The sequence below is a fragment of the Oryzias latipes genome, chromosome 19, assembly GCF_002234675.1.
Source record: "Oryzias latipes chromosome 19, ASM223467v1".
Taxonomy (NCBI): Eukaryota; Metazoa; Chordata; class Actinopteri; order Beloniformes; family Adrianichthyidae; genus Oryzias; species Oryzias latipes.
Genome location: NC_019877.2, coordinates 12,520,332 through 12,545,041, shown reverse-complemented (window position 1 = coordinate 12,545,041; position 24,710 = coordinate 12,520,332). Strand labels below are relative to the sequence as shown.

Here is a 24,710-nt window from a genome sequence, read left to right as displayed (position 1 = left end):
TGTTTGTTTCTTTTTTTAAATCTAATAAATAGAACTAAATTACAAAAAATAAAATCAGTTGATCTAATAATGTCTCCTTTTTAACTGCTTATTTTCAGAAGTCTGTAAAAAGATATTTGGATTTTTTTTTCCTTTTCTATACAGCAATCATGACCAAATAGTTCCCTTTCAGATCAATAGTTTTGACCAAAAAACCCTCAGTTTAACTTACTCATCTCTATAACACCATTTACTAACTTCCTGCTTCAGTAAACTCTTCCTTTAGCCGCATAACTCATATATTTTTAATTTTGTTTTGACAGCAAAACAATTGATTACTTATCAGGATATGTCAATGTTCTTCTGTCTGAGTCGTAATAAAAACGTTAAAACACTATTATTAAAATTGAAAAAAGGAGAAGCTACAAAGCTCCATCTACCATTGCAGCTTCACCCTGTGCAGAGTTGCTGGAGCCTATCTAAGCTACTTCAGTGTAAAGGAATTTTGCCAGTCCATCACACGGCAACACAGACAAATTATGAAACACTGTCTACTGATTCACACTCGCAAAGCTTCCTATTATACACATACGGTTAGTTTAAGATGCGACAGATAGGAATTTTCTCAGTGGGTTATATTTTAACTTTTTTTTTCAAACAAACTTTAATAATCACAAATGGGAGATGAGAAAAAAAATATCACATTAATGTCAGAACAACTGTAAATAAGATTTTCACTCAATAAGACAGAGTGTTTTGGAAGCTGCTAAGATCATATCTCAACAGTGTGGCCACAAATACTTGCACACGCAAACAAATGTAGGCTAGTATAGGTTTTGGAGATTAAACTATAATGTAAGTGCATGTATAAGGTTGTTTAGTAATAGTGCATCGGCGAGTGCCTCTTGTGTGTCTGAGCAGTCTGGCAAAAGCGCAGCTTATCCATTGTCATTTTGTGTTTTGCCCTCCGGATTAGAGTTGTGCCTTGTTAATAAAAAACTCATCAGATATCAGAGAATCTCCCTGAAGAACCAGGCAGGGTTATGAGACACATGTTAGATAAAGACTCCGAGTGTCTTACAGAGGGATATAGAGTGTGTGTGAGCAGTGGAGAGTGGTATTTAATTTTCTAAGATGAGGGATTATTACTGGCAGAATCTGATCATCCTGCTCTGATCTGAGGATGTTCAATCAAAGCTTATCCCAAATATTAAACTCTCCATCTTTGGCCCCTTTTTTTTCTTCTCAATCCTCAACACACAAACATCTTTACACACACACACACAGATGCTTGTGCTGCTCGGATCATTCTCGTACATTAAAGTGGCCCGCTGGGGCTCCTGTCAGGAGGGTGTGTTCTGTGACGGTTTAGCCATCCGCTGACCTCAAAGGATGGCGAGGGGGGTCAAGTGGGAGAAACCAGGCTTTAGTGTCTTATTTAGCAGGCAAAGAAGAGTAAATTAAAAAACTGTTACTCCTAAATCCGGAGCACTGAGAACAAGTGGCACACGCTCCAAAATCTGATCCCATATGTTTACATGGATTTGGATGAGCTTAAACACACACACGCACACACACACACACACACACACACACACACATACAAGTGTCATTATGCAGTCGGCTGTTAAATGCTCTGCTGTGTTTCCCCCATACAGCCGGATGGACTGAGGCCACAATGGTTGTGGGGGCAAAGGGAGGTGCGAGGTCCCAATCTGCACTCTCATTTTCAGCCCCCGGATCTGCACCCGGGACATCTGGGTCATGTCATTACTGCAATCTCCTGCTTGTTCATTCCCAGCTCTACATGGCTTAAAATGGACAGATCAACAAACAAATCCCATCTGCAGCAAGCATACATGCGCACTTGTGACATTAAATAAAGGAAAAAAAATAACATGACAGAAAATAATTTAAATTAAAGACAAAGCTCAGGACCAATTCTAAAAGTAAAGATATTCAGAGAGATGAAGATATCTGTCATTTTGCTCTCCACAACTTGTAAGAACTAAAACCTTTGGAGATTTGAGGCTATCAGTAAACCAGCACACGTGGTTACAGTTCCCTCTAGTGGACATCACATATCTTGCGTTTTGAGTAATGTCCAATAGAGGGCGCTGTTAAACAAAAGGTGCACGTGGGTGATGCCAGAATACAGGGTTGGTGTGGGTTTAAAGTTAAATGTAATATTTCCTTTTCTATTAAAAATCAAAAATTGCGAAGTAATATTCTAGACTGTGCTTTTTAAACTTAAGTTGAAGCAAAAAAAAAAATCAAAGCAGTCACAGTTTAACACTAGTCTGCAAAACTTCATTATCTATTAAGTATGGGTTATTAATTTTTAACAGTATATTCGTTAGATTTTAGTCAGTTCCCCCTTTTAACATTCTTAGAGTAATTTGGAATCCTTTATTGCTTTAAAGAGCTATGTAAATTTTGACTATACATATTTCTATAAACAAAACATCAACGCACTAATTATAGACAGTGTCTCTACTCTGCCAGTCTACAAAAACTCTTGAAAAAGTATTCCTCACAAGGCTGGAAATTTTTGTTGAGAAAGATAAACTAATGTCTGGTGAATAATATGTTTTCAGAAAAAATAGATCAACATCAATGGGGATCATGCAATTAACTGAAGAAAAAATAAATGGCACAGAAAACAAAGAGTTCACGGTAGGAGTGTTCATCGATCTGAAAAAGGCTTTTGACACTATTGATTACAACATTTTACAACATCTAAATGACATACACATGGTGTCAAACACACTCAAATACTTTTGTTAAGACGACATAATATGTTGAGAATCTGAGCGAAGTTGGGAAAGTATTAGTAAATACATAGCTAGGGAAACTTAAATAATGGTTCGACATAAATAAACTCTGACTCAATGTTAACAAAACTATATACATGATTTTGGGAAATTGCTCAACATTAATATGTTGATAAAAACATTTTTATCATGAAAAAATTAAAAAAGAACAACAAGAAATTCTTATTTTGCAACTGGATGGTCCGTTGCCAGCAACAAGTAAATAAATTGTTTAATAACTCAACACAATCTTACAGATAAAGCTTACTTCACATTGCCTCCATTCATTCCTCGGAAGTACCCAGGCTAAAAACGCTGCTCCAGGTGAGGCTCGAACTCACAACCTCGGCATGTCTCCGCTGAATACTGTTATATAAGTACCGCGCGCTAACCGATTGCGCCACTGGAGCTCTGGGCCTCCGCGCGTGGTGACTTTTTAATATGAACACCGACCTTCTCATCGTGATCAAACAAAATTGAACAATGACGGTGAGGGGGAACAGCTGACTGTAGAGATGCTGTTGACACGTGCAAAAATTTTGTCATTTTCATTCTTTTTTTAATTAAACAAACATTACCCCAATGAACTAATGAACCCCAATTAACTTTAAGAAAGCCAGTATAATTTTGAATCGTTAGGATCTTTAATTTCAGACTAACTATACTGTTTCCAATGTTGCAAAAAAAAAAACATGTGAACTCCTTTATAATAGAGGCAGACTGGTTTATTTAGACTTTAGCCTTGTAAGAGACAATCATTAGTCCCTAATATATGTATGTATGTATACCGGTAAATATATTTGATTGTAAAAATAGGAATTACTTGTATTTTTGCAATCTGATCCTAGTTTAAACTATCTTTTTGAGCAATCTTTTCAGCACATACTTCCTATGGTGCTGCTAAAAACAATAAAACTTTCCCATGTGTAAGGTGAAATCAAATGGTGATGGAAAAAAAACTCACCTAAAAGTGCACACACTGAATAATATTCTGAAAACGTTCCTCTTTACAGAGTCTTATTATGTCCATAAACATACCTGCCATGTGTCCCAGTCTCCCTGAAAGACCTGCACAAGTAAAGACCTCAGACACAGAAGATACAGAGTGGGAGGCTGGCAGAAGGGGTACGATGTCAGAAAATAGAAACATAACCTGGTTGGTTGCTTTTTTTTAATTATTCTGCTCATATTCAACACATGACACACAAGGAAACACTAACATAAACATTCTGAATGAAAAGAGAAGAAGTCATGTGACCTATCGGTCGGAGACATGCATGGCAATACCTGGTTTAAAAACTGCAAACACACCTCAAGACTGGGTGAGTTGACCAACAATTACAGGCATCATAGCAGAGGAAAAAGTATAAACTTTCAAGGTAGAAATCCAATGAAGACAAGAGATGCTTCAAGGTGGTTTGAAACACTGTTGATTAAAGTTTGCACCTTTTTTGGCCTCTAAAAGTTGAAGGGAGTTCAGAGTCTGTAGGGAAACATAATAGATCCATGCCCCCCTTTCTTCTGCAAGGGAAATGCTTTGTTACTCATGTCAGGGCTGGGTAGCCATAGAAACTGGATGAGAAGAATCTACAGTGATGTAGCCTAATGAGATATACACTGGTACACGTGAGAGACTTTTGCTTTGTTAGATGTAAGCTGCCTTCAGGTTTTGTTTTCTATATTTTTTTTCTATTTTCAGACCCGCAGAGCTGCCATTAATAACAACATTTTGAGTCAAGAAGCTTTGATGGATTAAGAGTTCAGGTCATCACTCTTCAACACTGACTGGGCTTGAGTTTTCTTGAGAGTTTGAAGATGTGGTTCCCACTAATGGAGTCCTACCCCTCTCCCACCCGATCATAGCCAAGACCCCCCCCCCCCCCCCAACAAAAGAACTGTACAAAGTGATGACTGCGCACAACTATTCATCACCAACACAAAGATCACAAAAAGATTGGCTGCTATGTCCGACCATGAAAACTAAGAATGGCTTAAACCTCGCGTCGTTGGCATGACCACACACATACACACTCTGGCTCGCACACACAGGTACACTATGTACAAGCAAATTCTCAGAGGTTCAACTCTTTCAGTCACAGTCAATGTCACATCCTTCTGTTACCAAACAAGTTATGAATATATTTACATGATCATAAACTGAGGACTTGTAGAAATAAACAGAGGGGTTAGAGGTTAGAATTTGATACAGGTGGGGTGTGAAGGTCTGAGAGTTTCAATCAGTCATGGATAACGATGGGGCCACGCATCCTCAGACTGGGGTGAGGGTGAGGGGTGAGGACCAGCCCCTGAGGCGGGCCCTGGGAGACTCTGCGCAGCATTATTTGCTCGCAGGGTTGCCGACAAGCGTGCCTCAGCTGAGAGCGCGACAGCAGCCTTCGAGCCCTCCTGCAGAAATGCAGACACAAATGGAGACATTACTGAAGATGAACATTCAATAATTGTAATACATTTATCAAATTTGGAAGCTTTTTAGAAGCTTTGGAAATTAAATCTGCGTTTTATATTGAATAATTAGATTTTCTGGTTATTTTTCTTGTACTCCATGACTTTAGTTCAGTTTTTATGTTAAAAAACCCTTTTTAAGCTCTCTTAAAGCGGTCACTTCCATTGAAGTCTATCTAAATGTGTTTTTCATAACTTTTTGGCTCAACATGCAGAACTGGGCTGAACTTTGACCAATGAGGGACTCAGATTTGGTAGTGACATATGGATGGTGTCCATTCTAAGTCGCAGAAGTGCTAAATATTTGAAAATCAATCATGAAGGAGAAATTTATAATTGCGGTTTGAGGAATTATCTGACACCAAGTATTTCATGTGTCGGAATAGAGCTGTAGAGAAAAAGCCTGGAGCAAGATTCATGAAATTTGCACCGCTTCAACATTTCGCACCAAACCTCTTCCAACAGTAGGTGGTAGAGAGGTACTAGTGAACAATAAAAAAAGAAAAAAGAAGCCCTTCCCTGCTTGTCTAGTGTAAACACCGTGGACTATAAGTGCGTTTAAAAACACGCGTTTATTGCTTTCTTGAAGTCAAATGCTCGTAGCTTTGGACGCCTCCTCACTTCCAAAATAATTAGTCATAGGTGTGATGAAACAATAAACTCAAATGTCTCAATGCAAACACTAAATTTCAGCTTGAGGACTTCAAATTAGGCAAACTTTCCGATTCACTTAAACAAAAGTAAACATTTATAGAACGTGTGAGACATGAGTGGGTGTACATATGTACTATCTTAGGTTTGTAAAGTTATGAGACTGCTGTGAGCCGTAAAAAAAAGCTTTAACAGCCCAAGTCCAGTTAACCAAAGAGCATGGCTCACACGGCCATTAGATGTGAGGCTAGGGGGAATTCTATTTAGCTGTGTGCGGTGTGTGACCAACATATACCGATGATATTTCACGGTTTACTACTAACAATTCGGCATTTAAAACTCCTCAAGCACTTCTTCTTTTTTATTTTTTTGCCGTACCCTGGACTGAGAAAGGATCCCTGCTGATGCAGGATTAATTATGTGCCTGCATGTGCGAGGCCTCTGAATGTGCTCAGAATCTGCATACAACAATCAAGCATGTCCACAGACATCTGCCAAGTACAGTGTACTCACAGATGATCACAAAGCAATATGTGCTCACACTTCCAGTTCCAGCAGGACAAAAAGTGGAACCAGATTTAGTCAATTGTAGAGCCTCACATACATTCTTTTGTGTGTTTTCAGCAAATGAAGGCAGAAAATATGTGAATTTCCTCTCAAAACTCTCTGGTTTATTGAATCTCATAAATTCAGACTGTTCAGATTGAAATATTTTTGTGTCTGCAGAAAATAAAAATAAAATCTGAGCAGTGTTTAATATGATCACATAAACAGAAATACTAAAAAAACAAATATTGCATTAAAAGAAAGGAATTGTGCATGAAAAAATGCACACACCTGGATCAAACACACATTTTCTCCTTTCCAATATATAGTCGACTGTTGGCCTGATTTAGCAGTTCAAGTCTCCAAGTATAAAGAAATATGGAAAAAATTAAAAGGACAAATGAAACAGCTAAATAGGTCAACTGATTTTATTTCGTAATTCGTAATTTAAAGTTTTGCATAATCTCTGTATTTCCTGAGTACAAACAGTATTTCGTTTGAAAAGGTCCTCAACAAAACAGATTTTGGTAAAACTCATATATCATAGCTTTTGGGGGATGCATCTTTTTCTGCAGAAATGCTGTGCTAAAATCCACATAGCTCCTTAAACTCAAAGTACTGGAAATAGTAAGACAGACGCCATAAAAAGCTAAGCAATGGAAAAGCTAATTCTAAATTTACTACTGAAAGCTAAATACAATTAATTTGGGAAATAAACTAAAATTGAAAATATAGAATATCTGGTCAGATTAACGGCTATGTGCAAAATTAGCTAATCTGAAGGAAGTCAATGAATATTACACAACAAAGATAAAAAAGGTGATCTGAATTTCTTGGTAAATTCAATATAAAGTTAGCTAAACAAAATTTAAAATAGTTTTCAGAGAACTACCTGAATATCTGGAGATTTGCTAAGCTTTAAGGTTAAAGACAAAATTGGTTTAAAAATCAAACAACAGTGGTTAATGAAAGGCGGCATGTCATCAAAGAGTAAAATGTCTCAAAGAATGAATAACTCCGACTAAGAAGAGAAATTAAACTAGCAATAGTCATTAAAAATGCAAATGCTAACGGATGCGTTAAATCAGTGAAGTGGTGGGAAATTTGCAAATAGCAGCACAGTGTTAACTCTTAAAATACTAAAATAGATACAAATAGTTGCAAAACGTTAATAATTACTCTGCAGGCAATAAAAAACATTAAAATGCCTTAAATCATGTTCTACATTAAAAAAAACTAAACAATTGCCAAAGAGCATTCAAAGTCTCAATAAGATTCAATGATATAGACTGTGTATCTTTTTCATTTGACCATAATCGATTGTTATCAGTGTATGTTTATGTATTGTAATTCTCTAAACATTTTTATAAATTAAAGTTTGAACTGAACGGAAAAAAGGGGCTTGGACTCTTTAAGTGGTTTTACTTCCACCAAAGTCCTTTTTAATTTTTGCATATTGTCATTCATTGTTACACTTCTGCTTATTATATACATTTTTTTCATCACTAAAAATAAAAAAAAGTTATCAAAATGGATGGATGGATGGATGGATGGAAAAAATCCAGACTTGCAACATACATTAAATTAATTTTGATGACTGAATCAAAACTGTCTTTTTGATTAGTTTTACATCAAATATTCTTAAAGCATGTTCCAACGTCTGTTTAAATGAGCTTTTTCTGCAGGTGTGTGTAGCTCCTGGATAATGAATGTCGCCTGCTTCAGTGATGATGACATTTCAGAGAAAAATATAAATCAATTTACATGTTCTTCTTCTGGTGTTTTCTGGGTTTGGAGTTTGAATTGTTTTAATGACACTGTCACACATAGGTCTTACTTAGGATTAGATTTGTCATCTCCATTTCCGTTTCTATCCGTCTCCCTCTCCTCCCTGATTAAGTGGGAGTGATATCCCACCCGCTCTCTTTGCTCTGAAACGCACTGTGTCCTCCATCACACTGAGAGAAAAAGAGAGGGATAAAAACCGAGAAGGAGAGAGAATGAATCTTCCATTCATCCCTCATTAACATCAGAGCTAAATTTTTTATTCAGAGAGACAGTCATTGTCTCACTGGAAGGCTGAATGACAGTATGATATAACGAAGGGTACAGACTGGAGATTGATGCTGTCTCAGTCACACATAAAGCTGTTCTGATCACCGCTGAGTGATCCATGCGAGTGCAATCATGGTTAATGCTGTAATGATATTTCCACTCAGAGCCCAGCGGTGCCCATCTGCACCAGCTCGCTTCTCTAATTTTAGCTCTGGTGGTCCGAGGGCGGCTGCGAGAGCCGGGTGCCACGGCTCATTTGGGAAGAAGCTTAATGGACGAACATCTTTCTTTCACACAAACCAATGCTGCAAACTTAGATTTGTACTCACACACACATGCATAAGGCATATCTGTGCGTGTTTAGGGACGGTAAACTTATTCAACACAGCATTTTATTGTTTTTATCCAAGTTTGCAAAGCTGAACAGTTTGAAACTGTAGGAAATTTGAGTCTTCACCTTAATAATAATAATAATAAATTAAAAGGACAATTGAGGTATCCTCAGTTAATTTGGTAAGATTTCTGCATTAACAAGAAACCCTTTAGACAAATTTTTGGCCAAATCCCCTGTTAGGAATTACATTTCCGTCTGACTCCATCTGAGTCATAAAAAACATCCTCACAGTCCCCCTGACAGAGATTAGAGGGCACAAAAAAAAGCAGAGTGTTGCTTTGAACTAAAAGCTCATGTCAAATGCTAACATACTCATAATCACACTCTGATTTCAGCTGCTTGAGTGGTGACCATGATGCAATTTGAGTTGCTCTAATGGCATGAAGCGGTGTAGACTTTCAGTCTCCTAAGTGGTTAATGTGATTGCCCTGAAGAGGGTTGGAAGTGGTCTGCGGCGTGTGTCGTGGGATGACTGTGACAGAGATGAGAGGGCTACAAACTAACACTGGAATTTCCACATGTCGTTGTCATGGAGCACTGAGTTTAGGATGAAATTTAGAAAAAATAAAAGATGATTATTTCTATTATTTCTCTGTGTCAGATGACAAGTGGAAAAATGGATTCAATATCCCTTAGGATCAACAAATTAGATTATATGTTCACACAGCTCTGCCTGAGGACAGTTTGACATGTGACCATCTATAACCATCCATTTTATTTGCAATTTATACCTATTTTGTCTACATTGAAAGCATTAGAACAGATTTCAGGAGCTTTTGATTCTATTGATTTGTTCTTTTCTTTAGTTTAGTTTGTCAGAGTGCGGTAAAAAAAAATAAAACAGTAAAAAAAATTACTGTAAAGTGACTAAATTTAAATTAACATCCACATTTTTGTGGTTTTTGTTTTTATTGTTCCATCTGCCTGACCTGTCAGGGATGTTTTACGGTGAATTTTCCATTTGTTTGCTGCCTGGTGTCACCGCAGGGTAAAAATAACCGCCCTTTTGAGTCACAGCCTGTCTGTCTTCACCAAACACTCAACATCATTTGCTCTATCTTCACGCTCAGAGACAGTCAATCAGAGGTCAATAAAGGGGTCACCTTTCCTTACCTGGTCTCCCGGGTGACGAGGAAAAAGCTGTCATCAGGGGCATCGATCCAGTTTGGGCGTCTCTTGCGGATCATCACTCCACCCCGTGTGTTTCCAGAGCTGCTGCTGCGGCCATTGTGCTGCCAAAATGGAAAATAAAAGAATGTTATGTTTTAGCACAAGAAGCAAAACCTTGTGGTGGATTTCCTTAAAAGGTCCACCTACCATGAGAGCTCCACCTGTTGAACCGGGGTTCTCTGGAAAAAAACATGGCAAAGCAATGAGTAGCTGGTGCGAAACACATGAAACTCTCCTGGGAAATTTGATTAGTTTGTTCATTTTATTTAATTAAAAGAAAAGATGCGATTTTACATTGCTTTCATTTCAATAGTGCAGTTTTTAATAAAAGATAATTCATGGGCTGTATTTTTTATCTCAAAAAACAGCATTAACTAGTCAATTTTCACTAATTTGGTTTTGTCTGACAAAAGAATAATTAATATAATAACATAAAAGCCTGTTTGTCCCCAAGGTTAAGTAATATTGGTTATAATCTAATATATTTTTCAATTTTGTAGATCTTTTTGTTATATTGCTATGGAAACCATTTTTACTTTTGTATATGAGTAGATCTCTCTTCTTGAGGTCTTGGATGTACCTGAGCGCCTCTCTGGCTCCGCCCTACTGTGGTGATGGTAGCTGCGTTTTCCCAGCATGCCGTGAGGCCCGTGCGGAAGAGAGGACAGGAGGCGACGAGGGGGAGGCGTCTGGAGGCCTGGGGTGCGGTGGGAGCGAGGGGCGTGGGATGCAGGACGAGACTCTGGAAGAGACACCACACTGGAGCTGCATGAACTAGCCCCTATAGGCCCATCTGAATAATTGATGGTGAAGTGATGCTCATATAGAATGCGTCAAATGAACCCGGTTGTGATTGAAACTCAGGGCTGCATGTTGTTTTTGTTGTTTTTTTACCTAGAAACTGCAGAACACTGGTCAGAGTGCTCCTTTGGGCGGCTCTGGTTTTGGGTAGGCGAGTCCCCTGCCCTTCGGACACCCTTAACATGTCTAAACCAAACACACACACACACACACGTTTGTGTCAGTCATTACTGGACTAATTCTTTGTTGATTTCCCCAGGAGGAAGATCTGAGTTAAACAAATACACAACAGAATTAACTTTATTGTCCAATACGATGTATCAGATGCACAAATCAGCTGAGATGAGTAGATTATTAAGGATTGATCTTGATTTTAAGGGTACCAAAAGAAGACGCCACCTACCCCCTCATGCAAAAGGAGTTCAGTACATGCCTACATGCACAGTTAAACATGTAACGCAAGCACATCAAATATGAGAATTATGATTCCATGCTGGTAGGAGAAGGAGGGTTTGGGATGCTGGCGTGCTTCCTCGGAGTGCAGTGGAGTTGATGGACAGATAACACAGACACATGAAGCACAAGGACTCGGAAAGGATGCTTTCAGGTGCGACTTTATTGGAGCTCTACTCACACATTCACACACCAATGAAAGAGCAAATAAGAGGTAGAAGATGAGCTTTATCATATGAAAATGAAGGATGTTTGGGGGGGGAGGGACTATAGAGCAAGACGAGTCTGAATGACAAATCCTGTCCCTGGGATCTATAAGCACAGACTAGGCAGAAGCATGAGGCCTCATTATTATTTGAAGAGCAGAAGACGGGGCATGAATGAATGGTGAAGGTGCATCTTGGTGTAGAGGACGTCATTCTTTTATAAATAAGCTACAATGGGCAAGTTAAATGAGTTATTTGCCAAATAACTTTCATGTCAAAGAGGAATAATTTTATCTAATAAAGTCATAAGACACTCAATAGAATGGACACAAACAAATGGAGACAAAAATGGAGATGCAAACACAGTCAGAAGAGGTTCAGTTGTTGTATTCATCTTTTTTTGGCGAGACACTTTACTAAATTCGGACAGTTCGTATTATGCTTCCAAAATGGACCCGGCAAAATAGTTTCTCTTAGTAAAATACATTCTGCTTTCAGCAGATATATGGCTCAGACATAATATGACTCCAGGTGGAAGCTATTGCAATCTTCTAGTTATTAACAGGAGGAGCTTCAGGTTACGGATGTGCATTTTTTTAAAAATATCTTTGTAGGAGGTCTTCAGTAGTTTTCAGCCACTAAATCTTTGTGTTTGGTTTCAGAAACAGTTTCTAGTTCACATCTGCAATAACCATCACAGACTGAAAAATAAAGCAAACAAAAACACAAATGAAAGGATGATCAAACTCATAGTTATGAGGACAGGCAGTCTTTATTGGAAACGGGGTGGGAGAATACAAAATAATAATAATAACAATAATAATAAAAACAGAAAGAGAGACAGACGGAAAGGGAGGGGACAGAGATGGGGGTTGATGAGAGGGCAGTCAGGGCAGGGAGGGGTGAATAGGGGTCATGTGTGTGTGCTGAGTTGTCTGCAGATGTGTGTGTGGCCATGTGGCAGGAGTTAGGAGGAATTGAAAGAGCTCTTACACTCTGCCTTTATGGCCCCACAGTTAATGGGGACAAATGGGCGGCGCGCAGCACGGCGCAGCTTGATGATGTCACGGCACATGTGCCGAGCCAGCTTGGTGAGGCGCGTGGCCTGCAGCAGGAAAGCCTGCTTGGTCTTCATGGAGGATTTGGGGCTGCCGCTGTTTCGCATCGGAACCATGTGGTTGGACTGACGAGCGGTGTGACCCCTCGGGCGGGACTCCTGAGGCAATCAAGCAGGAAAAAAAGTCATTTTTACATTTGAGATGGTTTCCTTTTTGCATTTAAATTAGGAAATCTTCAAAATAAGCACAAAACAAATAAACCCTGCTGAAGATAAGGAATAAATTGCTTAATCTGACAGAAGATTCTGGTGCCGCTGTGTCAGAAGGAGAAAACGTATCATTCTAACAAACAACCGAAATTATTTGAGTTTAATACACAAAGTTAAGTCCTGAAACACCGGAACAGTAGCTCCAGGGTTGACGCTCTTTAAATGACCGGAAAATACATTGGGTGGGCTACAGGCTCTTAGCAAACGGTGAAAGGAAAGGGGGTAGGGGGTTGCAAATCGCCAACGCTGATGGCCACAACTCGGAGGCAAATTTCTAATGAACCCCTGCTGCTCTGCAGAAACTATGTCCAAGAAAACGTCAGTTTTTTGGATTTTGGCTAAAACCAGCATAATCATAATTTAAAGACCACTGGGTACATTTGTACGATCAAAAATGATCTTGAGTGTGACTTTAAAGGGTTACAAAGTCTTTTTTTTAGGGTGTTTGAAATAAAACCAGGATTTAAAAAGTCTATTACTGTCTATTATTGTCATAACAGTTTTGAAATATTCTTTGTTGACACTGATCTTGTCAGTTTGAATTAGGTAAGAGCCCCAAGTATCTAATGACTGGGTTTTCCTGTAAAAGAAAATGGAATAATTTTTTAACCTCTACATACAACTCAGATTTTTATCAAACAGCAAAGGTGGACAGTTTACGTTTTTCATCAGTGCTTTTTTTTTTTTTTTTTTGTCTGACCATATCTGCAGCCTTGGCACAGCTTTTCAGTGCAAACTCTCGAGATGCAGAGTTTTATCAGTGTTCAGATACAGTTAAAGAGATTCACTAATCGTCATTTAAACTTTTTGTTTTGTCGAGCTCACATTGCTTGCTGGACTGGGCGAGGTTCTCTCCTCTGGACCTTCGGCTCTGCTGGGCATCTTCAGCCCCCCGTACTTCTTCCAGTACATCCAGCAGGAAACGCACAGGCGGCACTGCATGTTCGGAGGGCCCCAGGAGTACCACTGAGCTGACTGCATGGCTGTTTAAGGACAAAAACACATTTGCGTTTGCTGGCTGAATTGCAAAAGCAAACTGGTCTCGAGACACTCAGATCATTGATCTCCTTCCGGCTGTGTTCATCCATCCCTAAATACATTGATCTCCGGAAGGACTAGCACTGCATGATCACTATCGACTGTCAGCAAACAAACAGCCTAAACTCTGTCCACACGGCTACAAGAACAAGAAATAAGAGCAAACACAAGGATTGCTTCTTGTTTAGATTTCTTTCTGTTTTTGTGTTGAAGTTTTTTCTGCTCACAATTGGACTTCAAGTAACAAAACACAGATTTTTAATCAAACCGTACTTGTGCATCTAATTTAGGATAGAGAAAAAGAAACAAAAACAACACAAACGAACAAAAAAAGATTTCATTTCATCCTCAAACAATGTCAGAAATTCGGTATTTGCAGCTAAACTCATTTGTTTTTCTGTAAGATGAATACCGGACAAATTCTGAAATGTGAATCAGACCAAACAAAGAATATGAAATGAAGTTCTGCTGAAACTGATGAACCTCCAACCAGTAACTTCTTTTTGCAGATTCAGGTCTTAAGCAGAAATAATTTAAAAACAAAAGTTATTTGAGAAATTTAAGAAAATTATTTTTAAATTATAATAATTCCTGTTCCTTGAAGTCAATATAAGATGTAAAGTTTAAAGGCTAAAATGAATGAATATAATGAGTTATATAATATGGAGAGTAAAGGTTCAGTTTAAAATTAAAAAGTCAAAATGAAAGCAATCTTTCATTATCGGCTCAACAACAGGAGGAAGCCGACCACTGTTTTTCTTTTAATTCATAAATTAGATCGAGGTGAAAGTAAACACTTTTCTACTCTCCAGTCACATCTTAATACAGAAAAAAGGGCAAGCATTTTTTCCAGCTGTAATAAAAAGGAGATTTGAAATTCACATCTGCCTGCTGATGCAGAACTTACTGTAGCAGCTCTCACAGGCCCTGCCCCCTCCTCCTCCTGCTGCTGCATGGAAGGCCCCGGGGCCCGCTCCATTTACCGTCGCCATCTTCCCATTCGTCACAGAGATCTGGTTTGGGTTGGGTTTGTTGCTGCCACAAAGAAAATACGTACAAAGAGGAACACTAAATGACCAGACAAAATGATCAAGTGCAACAGAAATGCTTTCTAATATAATGAGACTTACTATGTTGGAATATAAACCTGCTTCAGTTTGCTTTCCGCTTCAGCTGCCTTCAGTCTCTTCTGCTCAAAGAGAAAAACAACAACTTTATTAAAATGAAGAAAACAATGTTCTTTAGCATATTTTTTCCACAATGATTTATAGGTAACATAACAAACTGTTGTCATGATTATGTTTAAAACTTTATATAATGAAGCCAAGATTTCCTGAATACTGAGTTTTTAAATCTAGAGAAAGAGAAGCTTTTCAGTTCAATTCAATTTTATTTTTATAGCCCGATATTACAACAATAATCCTCTCAATGGGCTTCATACCAGTAATTGTATAAGAACATGAAATTATAATGAACATGAAGTCATAAACTAAACTAAACAGACTAAGCTAAACTGGCCATCCCTACCATTAGACCCTCCTCTGAGCTTTTGAAGGAATCAGCTGCTCAAGTTGGACATGGTGCACTTTTTATAGAACCTTTTTCTTGTCTGTGATTTTATAATTTGATAAGAATAAAAAAGTAAACATCAGAAACTCATTTTACACTCGGATTTAAAAAAGTGGTTTACAGAAGAGCAAAAGTCAATCATTTTTTAACCCTATGCTGTTTACAAGGGATGGGTACAGCAAGTCCATGCTAAGTACTGATACTGATGTATAGACTACTACCAGTACTGTATTAAAACCTGGATTTCAGTGCTTTGCTTCAGTGTTTTGTTTTTTGACATGTCAGTCGCTATTCAGATTTGCTGGCCAATCATTTTACCTTTCCAGCGATTATGGGCGGGCTCATATTAGAAAGGGTGTGCCAGCTAGGGTGGGCGGAGCTTCAGTCTATATGCTGTCCTTCATGGAAAAAGATTTGAATTCAGCAACCTGCTGAATAAGTGACTTACACAACACTATAAAGAAAAGACTGACACTGCTATGATGAGCAGTGAAATCGGTGTTTACTTCAGCGTGTGTAAAAACAGAGATGCAGCGCTGCAGTGCAGACTGTCAGAAAAAAAATGAGGCACATGCAAACGCTCTTCTTCACCTCTTCTTCTGGCGCTGCTTCATCCCACTTAAATGTTTTTGGGAAAAAATGGTGCATTTTTATTTTTGCTATTTTGGAAGCACCTGTTTAAGCAGCATTTAGGCACAAGAACAGTTTCAAAAGTACCGGTTTAGTATAAAAATGTTAAAGCATCTGAATACAGAAAAAACAGAAATATCCCTTAAAAATACTTTGATTTCTTTGCTTATATCCAAATATCTAAAAATGGTAAAAGGCAATTTAGTGGTAACATAATGGATTTAAACTATATTTAAGATTTAATCATTTTTGGGACCCTCAGAAAATCTGCAATAATCTCACCTGTTGCACATATCTGTCTGTAGTCTTCCACATGTAGTAGTACTCTATGATACTGGTCAGAGACTTCCATGGCAGCTACAAGAAAGAGCACAATGTGGCAGGAGGGTGGAGATGGAGCGACAGAGAAAAAATTCATTATATTAATATCTCATGCTCTTGCCATGCGGGTGTGAAGTCATGCATATGTATTAATGAGGGAGATCGTGACCCACAGAGCCTGAGGATCGACTGCTTTTTTTTCCAGTTCTGGCCAATGATGAAAACAGCCGTGATTCACACATTTAATAAGTATTCATGAGCACCTGCTGCCTCATACACCTAGATCCTGGCTTTATTCAAGCGCAATTGGTAGAAAGGAGAGGTCAATAGAAAATGAAGACATTAACTCAATGGACGTCCAGATGACCAAACCGAATGTTGAATTTTATCTTTGTAAAATTACAGATAATTTTTTTTAACTAAAAAAAGTTTACATACAGTGTTTATGTTCTAATGATAGTTCTACAAGAAGACAAAATGTCTAGGATGGAAAATGTCCTTATTTTCAGAGTTCTGCTGAAATGTCTAGCTCTTAAATAAACAAGACATGGGAGACAAGACAGTGTTTTTCTGCAATAAAAACATTAAAGAAATAATAAAAAATATAGATTTTTTTTAGAGGTTATACGTTTCTTTTTACCGGACAAGACAGGGTTTTATTAAAAAAGATAAAATTGAGGATAACTGAAGACAAAGAAGTCTCATCTTAGGAATTAAAAGAGGATCAATGTTCAAGTAGCAAATAAAAGCTCAACTTTGGTTCTTTATCGCATGCGGCTCTTTCACCCTTGTGCTGCGGCTCTCGTGGTTTTGTAAAATAACTATGTTCTAAGATTGTCGTGGTGCCTTTAACACCCTCAGGACGTGCGAGTCAGCAGGAGGGACAGGAGCATGAACGCGCAGAAGGGGCGTGTCTGCAGCTGTAACCTTGGAGCAGAGTCTCTTATGGGATGGAAAGTTCTTCTAAAAAAACTTGTTGAATGAGAAATGAACAACCAGGCGAAAAGTGAATAACCAGGCGAGCTGCTCGTCCCTGGAGCGGCTCCCCGGTGCTGAGGACTACAGTCGGCGAGCAGTAAACAGGAAAGGTTCATAAAAAATCATTTTAAAAAACAAAACAAAAAAAAGAAGTTCTATGTGACTATCGACCTGCGTCACCGCCACGGCTCTCGCCGGCGTGTAATTCCAACAATCTTCTGACCCAGGTAAGACAACGATGGAGAATTTAGAGAAAGTTGAAGTTCCTGAAGAAAACGCTACGTTTAATGGGACCTGGGCAGATTTGTTTGCTTTCAACGACTTTACCTGAATGATTATTATGTAATAAGGAATTAACAAACAACTAAGTGTCAAATGTGGCGAGACATCCCAGAATAAACACGCAGCTTTTGCTCAAAAACATCCTGATGCAGATGCGGAAAAAGTTGTTTGTTGACTATTGGAGAAGCGGATTAGCTGCTAGTTAATTAGGACATATTTGCTCGTTTTGTGGCCTCTCGGGAAATAGTTCTCATCGGAACCCATTAAATTTGACAGAGGATACAAAAAGAATCAACATCTCTTCATGAACCTTAAAAAACAAGTGAAACGATGCCATTTACTGGTAACACCGGGATTTCCACAGGGTGTGGCGGCTCCCTGTGTTTTCATTTCTGTGGGAAACTGATCCAAATGGCTCTTTGAGTGGTAAAGGTTGCCGACCCCTGATCTAGATAATATTAATTAATATATAAGTACCATTAAGCACAAATGATCTTTTTCACTTTTCCTTCAATCTAAAGTAAAGTAAACTTTTAGTCATAGAAGAAAATCAAAATAGAGATTACCTTTTAAAATCAATTTGAACATGAATGACACTTCAAAGTTTTATCGGGGACACAAACTCACAAAATCTTGTCGGATGTCGTTGAAGTCTTTCCCATATTTCTCTAATGCCTCTTCAAACATGGCTGCTTCTGAGGCACTCCACTCCTCCATCTCATCCCTGCATAGTACTGGACCACCCGCTGGGACCAGGACGCTCAGCGCACTGGACAGATCGTAATTATGGCGATGCAGGGTGTCCATCGCGTGGAACTGTTACCGGCACACAAAAGAGAGAGAGAGAGAGAGGGGTTAAAACCTTTTCCTGGAAATCCAAGGAAGAGGCTGCAAAGAGAGAGAGAGAGAGAGAGAGAGAGAGCGAGAGAGAGAGATCGAAAGAGAGAGAGAGTGGGTCGAGCTCACCAGTGTGATGTCTCGCGAGGCTGCAGCTGCACTCATGTGGAGGCTCGGCTGTCTGACTGAGCTGCTGCAGTCTAATGCTCGGGCAAAAGTACCAACCGCTCTGAAAAGAAGCAAAAAAAATTAAAATATGAACTAATATTGTATTTTTTAAATCAGCAGACTCAGCTCATCCTTAAAAAAAGATGTTTTTTGTAGCAAAACTAGCTGCAAAGACAAAAATACTAGTTCAAAGTTAATTGCAGAAGAACATGTTATCTTTTAAAACAAAGTCCATAACTCCCTGCATAGGAAATTGTTCATTTTAATCTTATTTTTTATTAAGTAAAAATAGTGTGGTTAAAAATAAAAAGCTTTGTTCCAGGGTAAAATAATCAACCAGGATAATATGCATTTAGTCCATCTCTAGGTGATTAGAGTTTTACAACATTGTGCTGTCAGGAAATTGCAGGTGCAGAAGACCAAACTGAGAAGTGACCTACCGTGCCACCACTAAGAACTGGTCTATCTGTTTGTTAGTGAGAGGACACTCTGGATCCCAGAGCTTCTCTTCTAGTTTAGACTGGTCCCTCTCATCAGCCTCACCTACAAACAAAAGAAAACAGTAACTTCAAAAATAGTGTGAAAAACATACAGCAATAATCATTTACAGATCTTCTGTTCATGACTAAAAAACTGCCATCTTTAGGAACCACTCTGATGAAAATTGTGTTTTTAAAAAGTTCTTGTGAGAATTTTTTTCTAAAAGAAGTCATATATTAAGAAAATAAAGCTTAAAATTGCATTTGAGTGTTTTTTAACTCAAATAATAGTGGGCTGGACCATTGCTCCATGTGAACGGTCCCACCCACAGCTCAGAGGTGAATTTCTAATGAACTCCTGCCGCTCTGCTGAAACTATGTTCTAGAAAACACAGCTTTTTTTCATTTCAGCTCAAATCTTGCAACTTGTAATTAAAAGGCCCTAGGAACGGTTCTACAATAGATCAAAAGATGATCGGAGTGGGAATTTAAAGTTTCCAGACACGTAAATATATATATTTTTTTAAAGATGTATAATACGAAAAGCATTGTTGCATCAACAACACAATGTTTTATGTACCCTCTTGTAACATTTCAGGTACATCTGCCTGAAAACGCGGTCCAACTCGGATCTCTCCTTTGTCAGCCAGCAGAGTCTTCTGTGTGGGGTCGTACACAAGCGAGTAGAAGAAGGTATCCTACAAAAATATAATAATAATTAAGACAAAAATATACACATTTTAATAAAACAAAGACAGAATCTAAATAATGAAAGTTGCTGCATTTTTATGAGAACTAATAAATCTTCTGTCTCTTCTGCAGGAAATAAATCCACTTTGTTTGTTAAAATAGAGATAAGCTCCAACTACACAGAAAATAAAGGTCAGGGAGCCAAACAGAAAACTGAGAGCCATCTGCTACTTTATCCATTACTTTGTACTGTGGTGTGATTGTCAAAAATATGGATAATAAGAAAGGAGCCTGGTAACATTGGATTTCACAGAAGAGATATGTTCTTTATGTTGTGGGTTATTGGTTGTGTAGTGACAGAACAAGCACCAGCTCAATTTATTCACATTTGAAATCCAGCAGAAAGATATGAAGTCTGAATATCTTCGAGGTCTCATTTGCAATCAGCGATGACAGTCTGCTTTGCAACCCCCAAAACAAATAAAAATAGTCAACTTCTCTTAGGCTTACCTCTTTGTCAAGGTATGAAAGAACGGATTCAGTCTCATTCAACAACGCCACACTGCACTTTCCCCTAATGGAGAGGAAGAAAGGGAAGCATGCTGCATGTATGACACAGACAAAGGAAGTAGGCAGTTCTTGCAATGTGTTCATGTTTGAATGAGTGACTATTCATCTGGACAGCCTGTTAGCAGTCACGTGCCCCACTTGGTGTATGAGCGTCTTAGCAGTACCTAATATGAGTCGCAGGTAAACTCTCGTACTGTCGGGAGAGGAAGAGCTCTCTGTGGCGAAGCTGGTGTTTCTGTTTATCCGTTAGCTCTGTTTCTGTTGGGTTTTCCTTCTCCTCTTCCAACTCCTCTGCAGAATAAAAACACAAAGACCAAATGTAATACTCACCAACATGTCTCTATCTCCGGGGAGACTAAATAGATCAAATTTCAGATTATAACAGTATCAGAAGCCACTTAGATATAATTTTTTCATTAGGCAATATTATGTAGAAATACGCTTATCTCATTAAAGTTTTTTGGAGATTTAATTTAACTCGATTCTTATTTGTTTTATTTGTAAAAGGTTAACACTAGACCCAAACTACATTTTTGAAAATGTGTTTTTATTCAGCAAGTAAAAACTTAGTGAAATAGAAAGCAAATGTACAGAAAATAAATTTAATAAATAATTTAATAAATTTATATTGATCAAAATATGACACTTTTTTTTTATAAAGGCACGAATTACAGTATAGTAGTACAGGTTTGGATAAAAGATAGAATTGATATATCCGTTTCAAATTGATGTTTACTTTAAAAATAAATCTATGATTTATAAAATTCATGAATCAATTTGACCTCAAAATATTACCTGCTATTTTTGAAAGCAAAAATAATCTGTTTTCAGTAAGTTGTAATTTAAGGTTTTATTATAATAATTACTATTTATCTTAAAAAGTCTTTTTAATTCCAAACAATGGACTTTTTTTTTTAAATAAATCAATTTCTAACTACCGGTAATTAAAGTGATTTCAGCGATTTCAAATGTCAAGGGTTAAAACACATGGAACTACGTCACTTTTGGATAACAAACATACAGCTTCAATTATAAACTACAGAAAGTAAACCAAAAAGAATTATATTTTGTTTCCCTTCATAACACTGACAGAGTAGACTCACATTTACCAGAGAATGACAGCAGTCATTGTGACACATGCATCAACTCAATGCTTTTAACAGAATATATTGGTTCAACTGACCTTGATTGTGCTAAGAATATAGCAAATCAATAGAAACGGATAAGACTAACACATTAAAACAATTCCTCAACTTAGATAGCAGTCTTAAAAACAGATATTTGAGCTCAGTTTTTGTAAACTTTGCACATTGCATTTTACTTTGGTAAGCGCAATTTTGCTTTTTTTAACTAACATAAGTCAAGTGACCTTTTATTTTTTTAACCAAAGTTGGGTATTTTGTCAACAGTGGGCCTCTTTTTCCAATCAGCTAGTAATTAAATAAAGCTTTTTTTAAAAGTCCATGGAATCACATTAACCATCTTTATTTTGTATGCTGCGTTTGTGGTTTTGCTTTTACAGATGGTTGCTAAATGGAAATTTTGAATGACTTTATAAAACTAAACACTACAACATCATGATCAAAATCCATCAAATAGCTTATGTAGTATCATTTTACTTTGAAAAATATACCAGTCTACTAGTTTTAAAGTGGAAAAAGAGATGGGTTATGCAGGTGGTGTTGCTGGGAGTTTTTTAGTTTATTTTGCTTGCTTGTTTACCTCAACCCTAAAATCCATGTTGCTGTAGAGGGGCAAAACAAATCAAAATTATAAATTAAAAATTAAGTACATTAAAAATATTAAAACACATTTTCATTACTTGGATAATTTAATTTCAAAGTTGCATTTATTGTTGTAATAAATTTTAGTAGCAGTTGTTATTTCTATTGTGATTCTGTGTAAAAAAATGTGTAATTAAAAATGTTCAAACAAAGTGGGTATTTTCTAATGACTCATCCACACAGATGTTGCATATTACATACACTATATTGTCAGATATATTTGCTCACTCATCCAAAACATTGATTTCAGAAATGTCAAGCGTTAATTGTGCAATGCTCAAAGGATTACAGTAATTCAAAGAGCGTCAGTTATTTCCTGTCCCCAGCTCAGATTTTAGAGTTAAATACTTAAGAAAGATCGAAAAATGCTATATGAGTAGACATAATTTACCATTTTTACTATTTGTTGTTTGTGCCTAACCTTAAGTGTGTCTGTTTGACTAAATGCCAGTGATTTCCTGATTACACTGGAGTGGTTGGTGTTACTCAGTGGAGACAGCGCTGATTATAAGTAGAGTTCATCTGTCCACTTGGATGGAATGGACACCAGTTGGAGCAGGAGATGTAAACCTGTTGTTGACCGCTTTCAATATTGCCTTTGGAATTGCTCTACATAGCCTTTTACAGTAACACAGCCACAAATGCCAACACTAATGAGCATAACTTGTGCACATCATCAATGGGCATTTTTCCTCCGTTTGCTCGCAGCAGAACATGTTTAGTGGAACGGACATGTAGCTGCTATGTTTGTTTTGCCCAATTTGTCTTTTTTGGTTAAATGTTTAATGGGGTAACCCAAACTACCACCAATCTGCCTGCCCCACTTTTATTTTCCTGAAAAAAATTGTTATTTTTATTTTCCAGAATCCCACAGGTATTGTCAGAGATGATCCTTCCTGGGTGAGTGTGTTTATCAATTTATCTGTGCATGTCCCAACTTCAAGTGACATTAATATCAGCACCAAATATTGCATAGAAAGCTTTGCAGAATAAGCTTCATCACAACCATGATAATAATAACACATATATATTCATCACAACCATGAGTTACCTAGTGCAGTGCAGAACATTGGATGCTGACACAGTCCGAATAATCAATCTGGGTTTGTCAGGAAAATGGTCCCCGACTGACTTCATATTGTGAAGTTTGGTGAAGAGGGGGATTATGGATTGTGTTTGGAATCAGGAGCCGAGTTTGGCCTGTTCATTTAAGCCAAAAGACTTCTGAATATTTAAGCAAAACAAGACATTTTGGAAAATTTGTGTTTGACAACACAAACGTTCTTCTGGAAGTGTATTTTCCTCATCCATTGAAAGCTTGTTTAAATCGTAGCATCAAATAAGACATAGGTAAACGAAGTTCAAAGCTCTCAGCTCAGCGTGGAGTGTGCTGACAAGACACACCTCTGGAAGCATCGGCTTGACTAAGCTGGAGCTCATAATTAATGGGATACAATTAACTCTTTAATGTGGAATGTCAGCTCCGTTTTTGACTTACTTGCATGTTTATCTGCGAGCTGGATGAGGCTGTGAGAGATGTCTCTCCTTCTGTAAAAACAAACCACCTTGGCCTCCACATTTCCACTAGCAGTCTGTAACAGAAAAAGACCAAGCATCCAGGTGGAAAAAAAGGCATCACTTTCCTGCAACCCACTGCTTTGTATATATCCATCAAGCCACACTGCTGTGACATGCTGACCAAGCCAGCAGCAGTGTTTTCTAAAAAGATGATTGATTTCTTGTTGCCCTGTATAATTAACCCTACAGGCTCAAGGTCTCAATCAGATTAAATGCTGTGACTGACACAGCCACTGGATGTGTGGGAAGAATGTCTGACTGCTTGCATAGATATCCTGTTGACTTTATATGTGTGTTCCAGGTTCACTCTTGAGTATTTTATGACATTTCTCACATTTCAAAGAGAAAATAAGAGGAAAAAATATCAAGGCTTTAGCTGAATTTGCAAAAGGTCACAAGGATATAGTAGCTATGTTTTTAAATCTAAAGATTTTTTGTTTGTTCTTTAAAAATAAAAAAATAAAAAATATTTGGCATAACAAGTTTAACACTTTACAAAAGCTCAAGACTGTCCTATTTAACACAAAAATTCCACTCATGTGTACAATAATGACAACATTTAGGAGTCAAGGACAAACCTGTATTTTTAAAGTACCATTACTAACTGCTAAAGGTTACAGATTGCCCCCAAACCATCTCAACAAGAGGGCAACAAGGACACAGGTAGGGGAGGACTCCAAGTTATTCACCCTCAGGCATAAACACCCTAAGATAAGACAGAAAACACAGGGCAGTACCTTGTTGAGTTCCTCTATCCGGCGGATCAGGTAGGGGTTACTGGAGGAGTTTTCAAAGAAAACATAATCTGCAAAAAAACAAATGAAGCACAGATAATGTCAACATGAGCCATCACTAAAACACTGATTAAAACACAAAGGTCAAAGTTACATTTTAGAATAAGCTGAGAAACTTCTTCCAAACTCGTAAA

The 24,710-nt window shown here is 37.8% G+C and overlaps 1 protein-coding gene and 1 non-coding gene across 4 annotated transcripts in view; both read right to left on the bottom strand.

Moving 5' to 3' along the window:
* Positions 1–3,108: 3,108 nt before the first annotated feature.
* Positions 3,109–3,202, bottom strand: trnai-uau. Its single transcript has 2 exons — positions 3,165–3,202; positions 3,109–3,144 (listed from the first exon to the last, which is right to left on the bottom strand). It is a non-coding gene; the product is annotated as a tRNA-Ile (tRNA).
* A 742-nt stretch (positions 3,203–3,944) lies between these two features.
* mta3 (metastasis associated 1 family member 3) overlaps positions 3,945–24,710 on the bottom strand; it is a 24,182-nt gene continuing 3,416 nt past the window's right edge. The window contains exons 2-20 of one of the 3 annotated variants that reach the window (XM_023949462.1): positions 24,520–24,587; positions 23,703–23,796; positions 20,585–20,711; positions 20,361–20,424; positions 19,741–19,858; positions 19,122–19,224; positions 18,643–18,742; positions 18,304–18,492; positions 16,378–16,452; positions 15,027–15,085; positions 14,804–14,931; positions 13,684–13,841; positions 12,525–12,747; positions 10,966–11,058; positions 10,652–10,813; positions 10,219–10,250; positions 10,015–10,133; positions 8,290–8,410; positions 5,085–5,198 (exon numbers count right to left, since the gene is read on the bottom strand). In XM_023949462.1, coding sequence (XP_023805230.1) covers positions 8,323–8,410; positions 10,015–10,133; positions 10,219–10,250; positions 10,652–10,813; positions 10,966–11,058; positions 12,525–12,747; positions 13,684–13,841; positions 14,804–14,931; positions 15,027–15,085; positions 16,378–16,452; positions 18,304–18,492; positions 18,643–18,742; positions 19,122–19,224; positions 19,741–19,858; positions 20,361–20,424; positions 20,585–20,711; positions 23,703–23,796; positions 24,520–24,587 — 2,000 coding nt within the window. In that variant the 3' untranslated portion in view covers positions 5,085–5,198; positions 8,290–8,322. Of the gene's footprint in view, positions 5,199–8,289; positions 8,411–10,004; positions 10,134–10,218; positions 10,251–10,651; positions 10,814–10,965; positions 11,059–12,524; positions 12,748–13,683; positions 13,842–14,803; positions 14,932–15,026; positions 15,086–16,377; positions 16,453–18,303; positions 18,493–18,642; positions 18,743–19,121; positions 19,225–19,740; positions 19,859–20,360; positions 20,425–20,584; positions 20,712–23,702; positions 23,797–24,519; positions 24,588–24,710 lie in introns of all 3 variants that reach the window. The other 2 variants (XM_023949461.1, XM_023949463.1) reach the window with 2 other exon arrangements.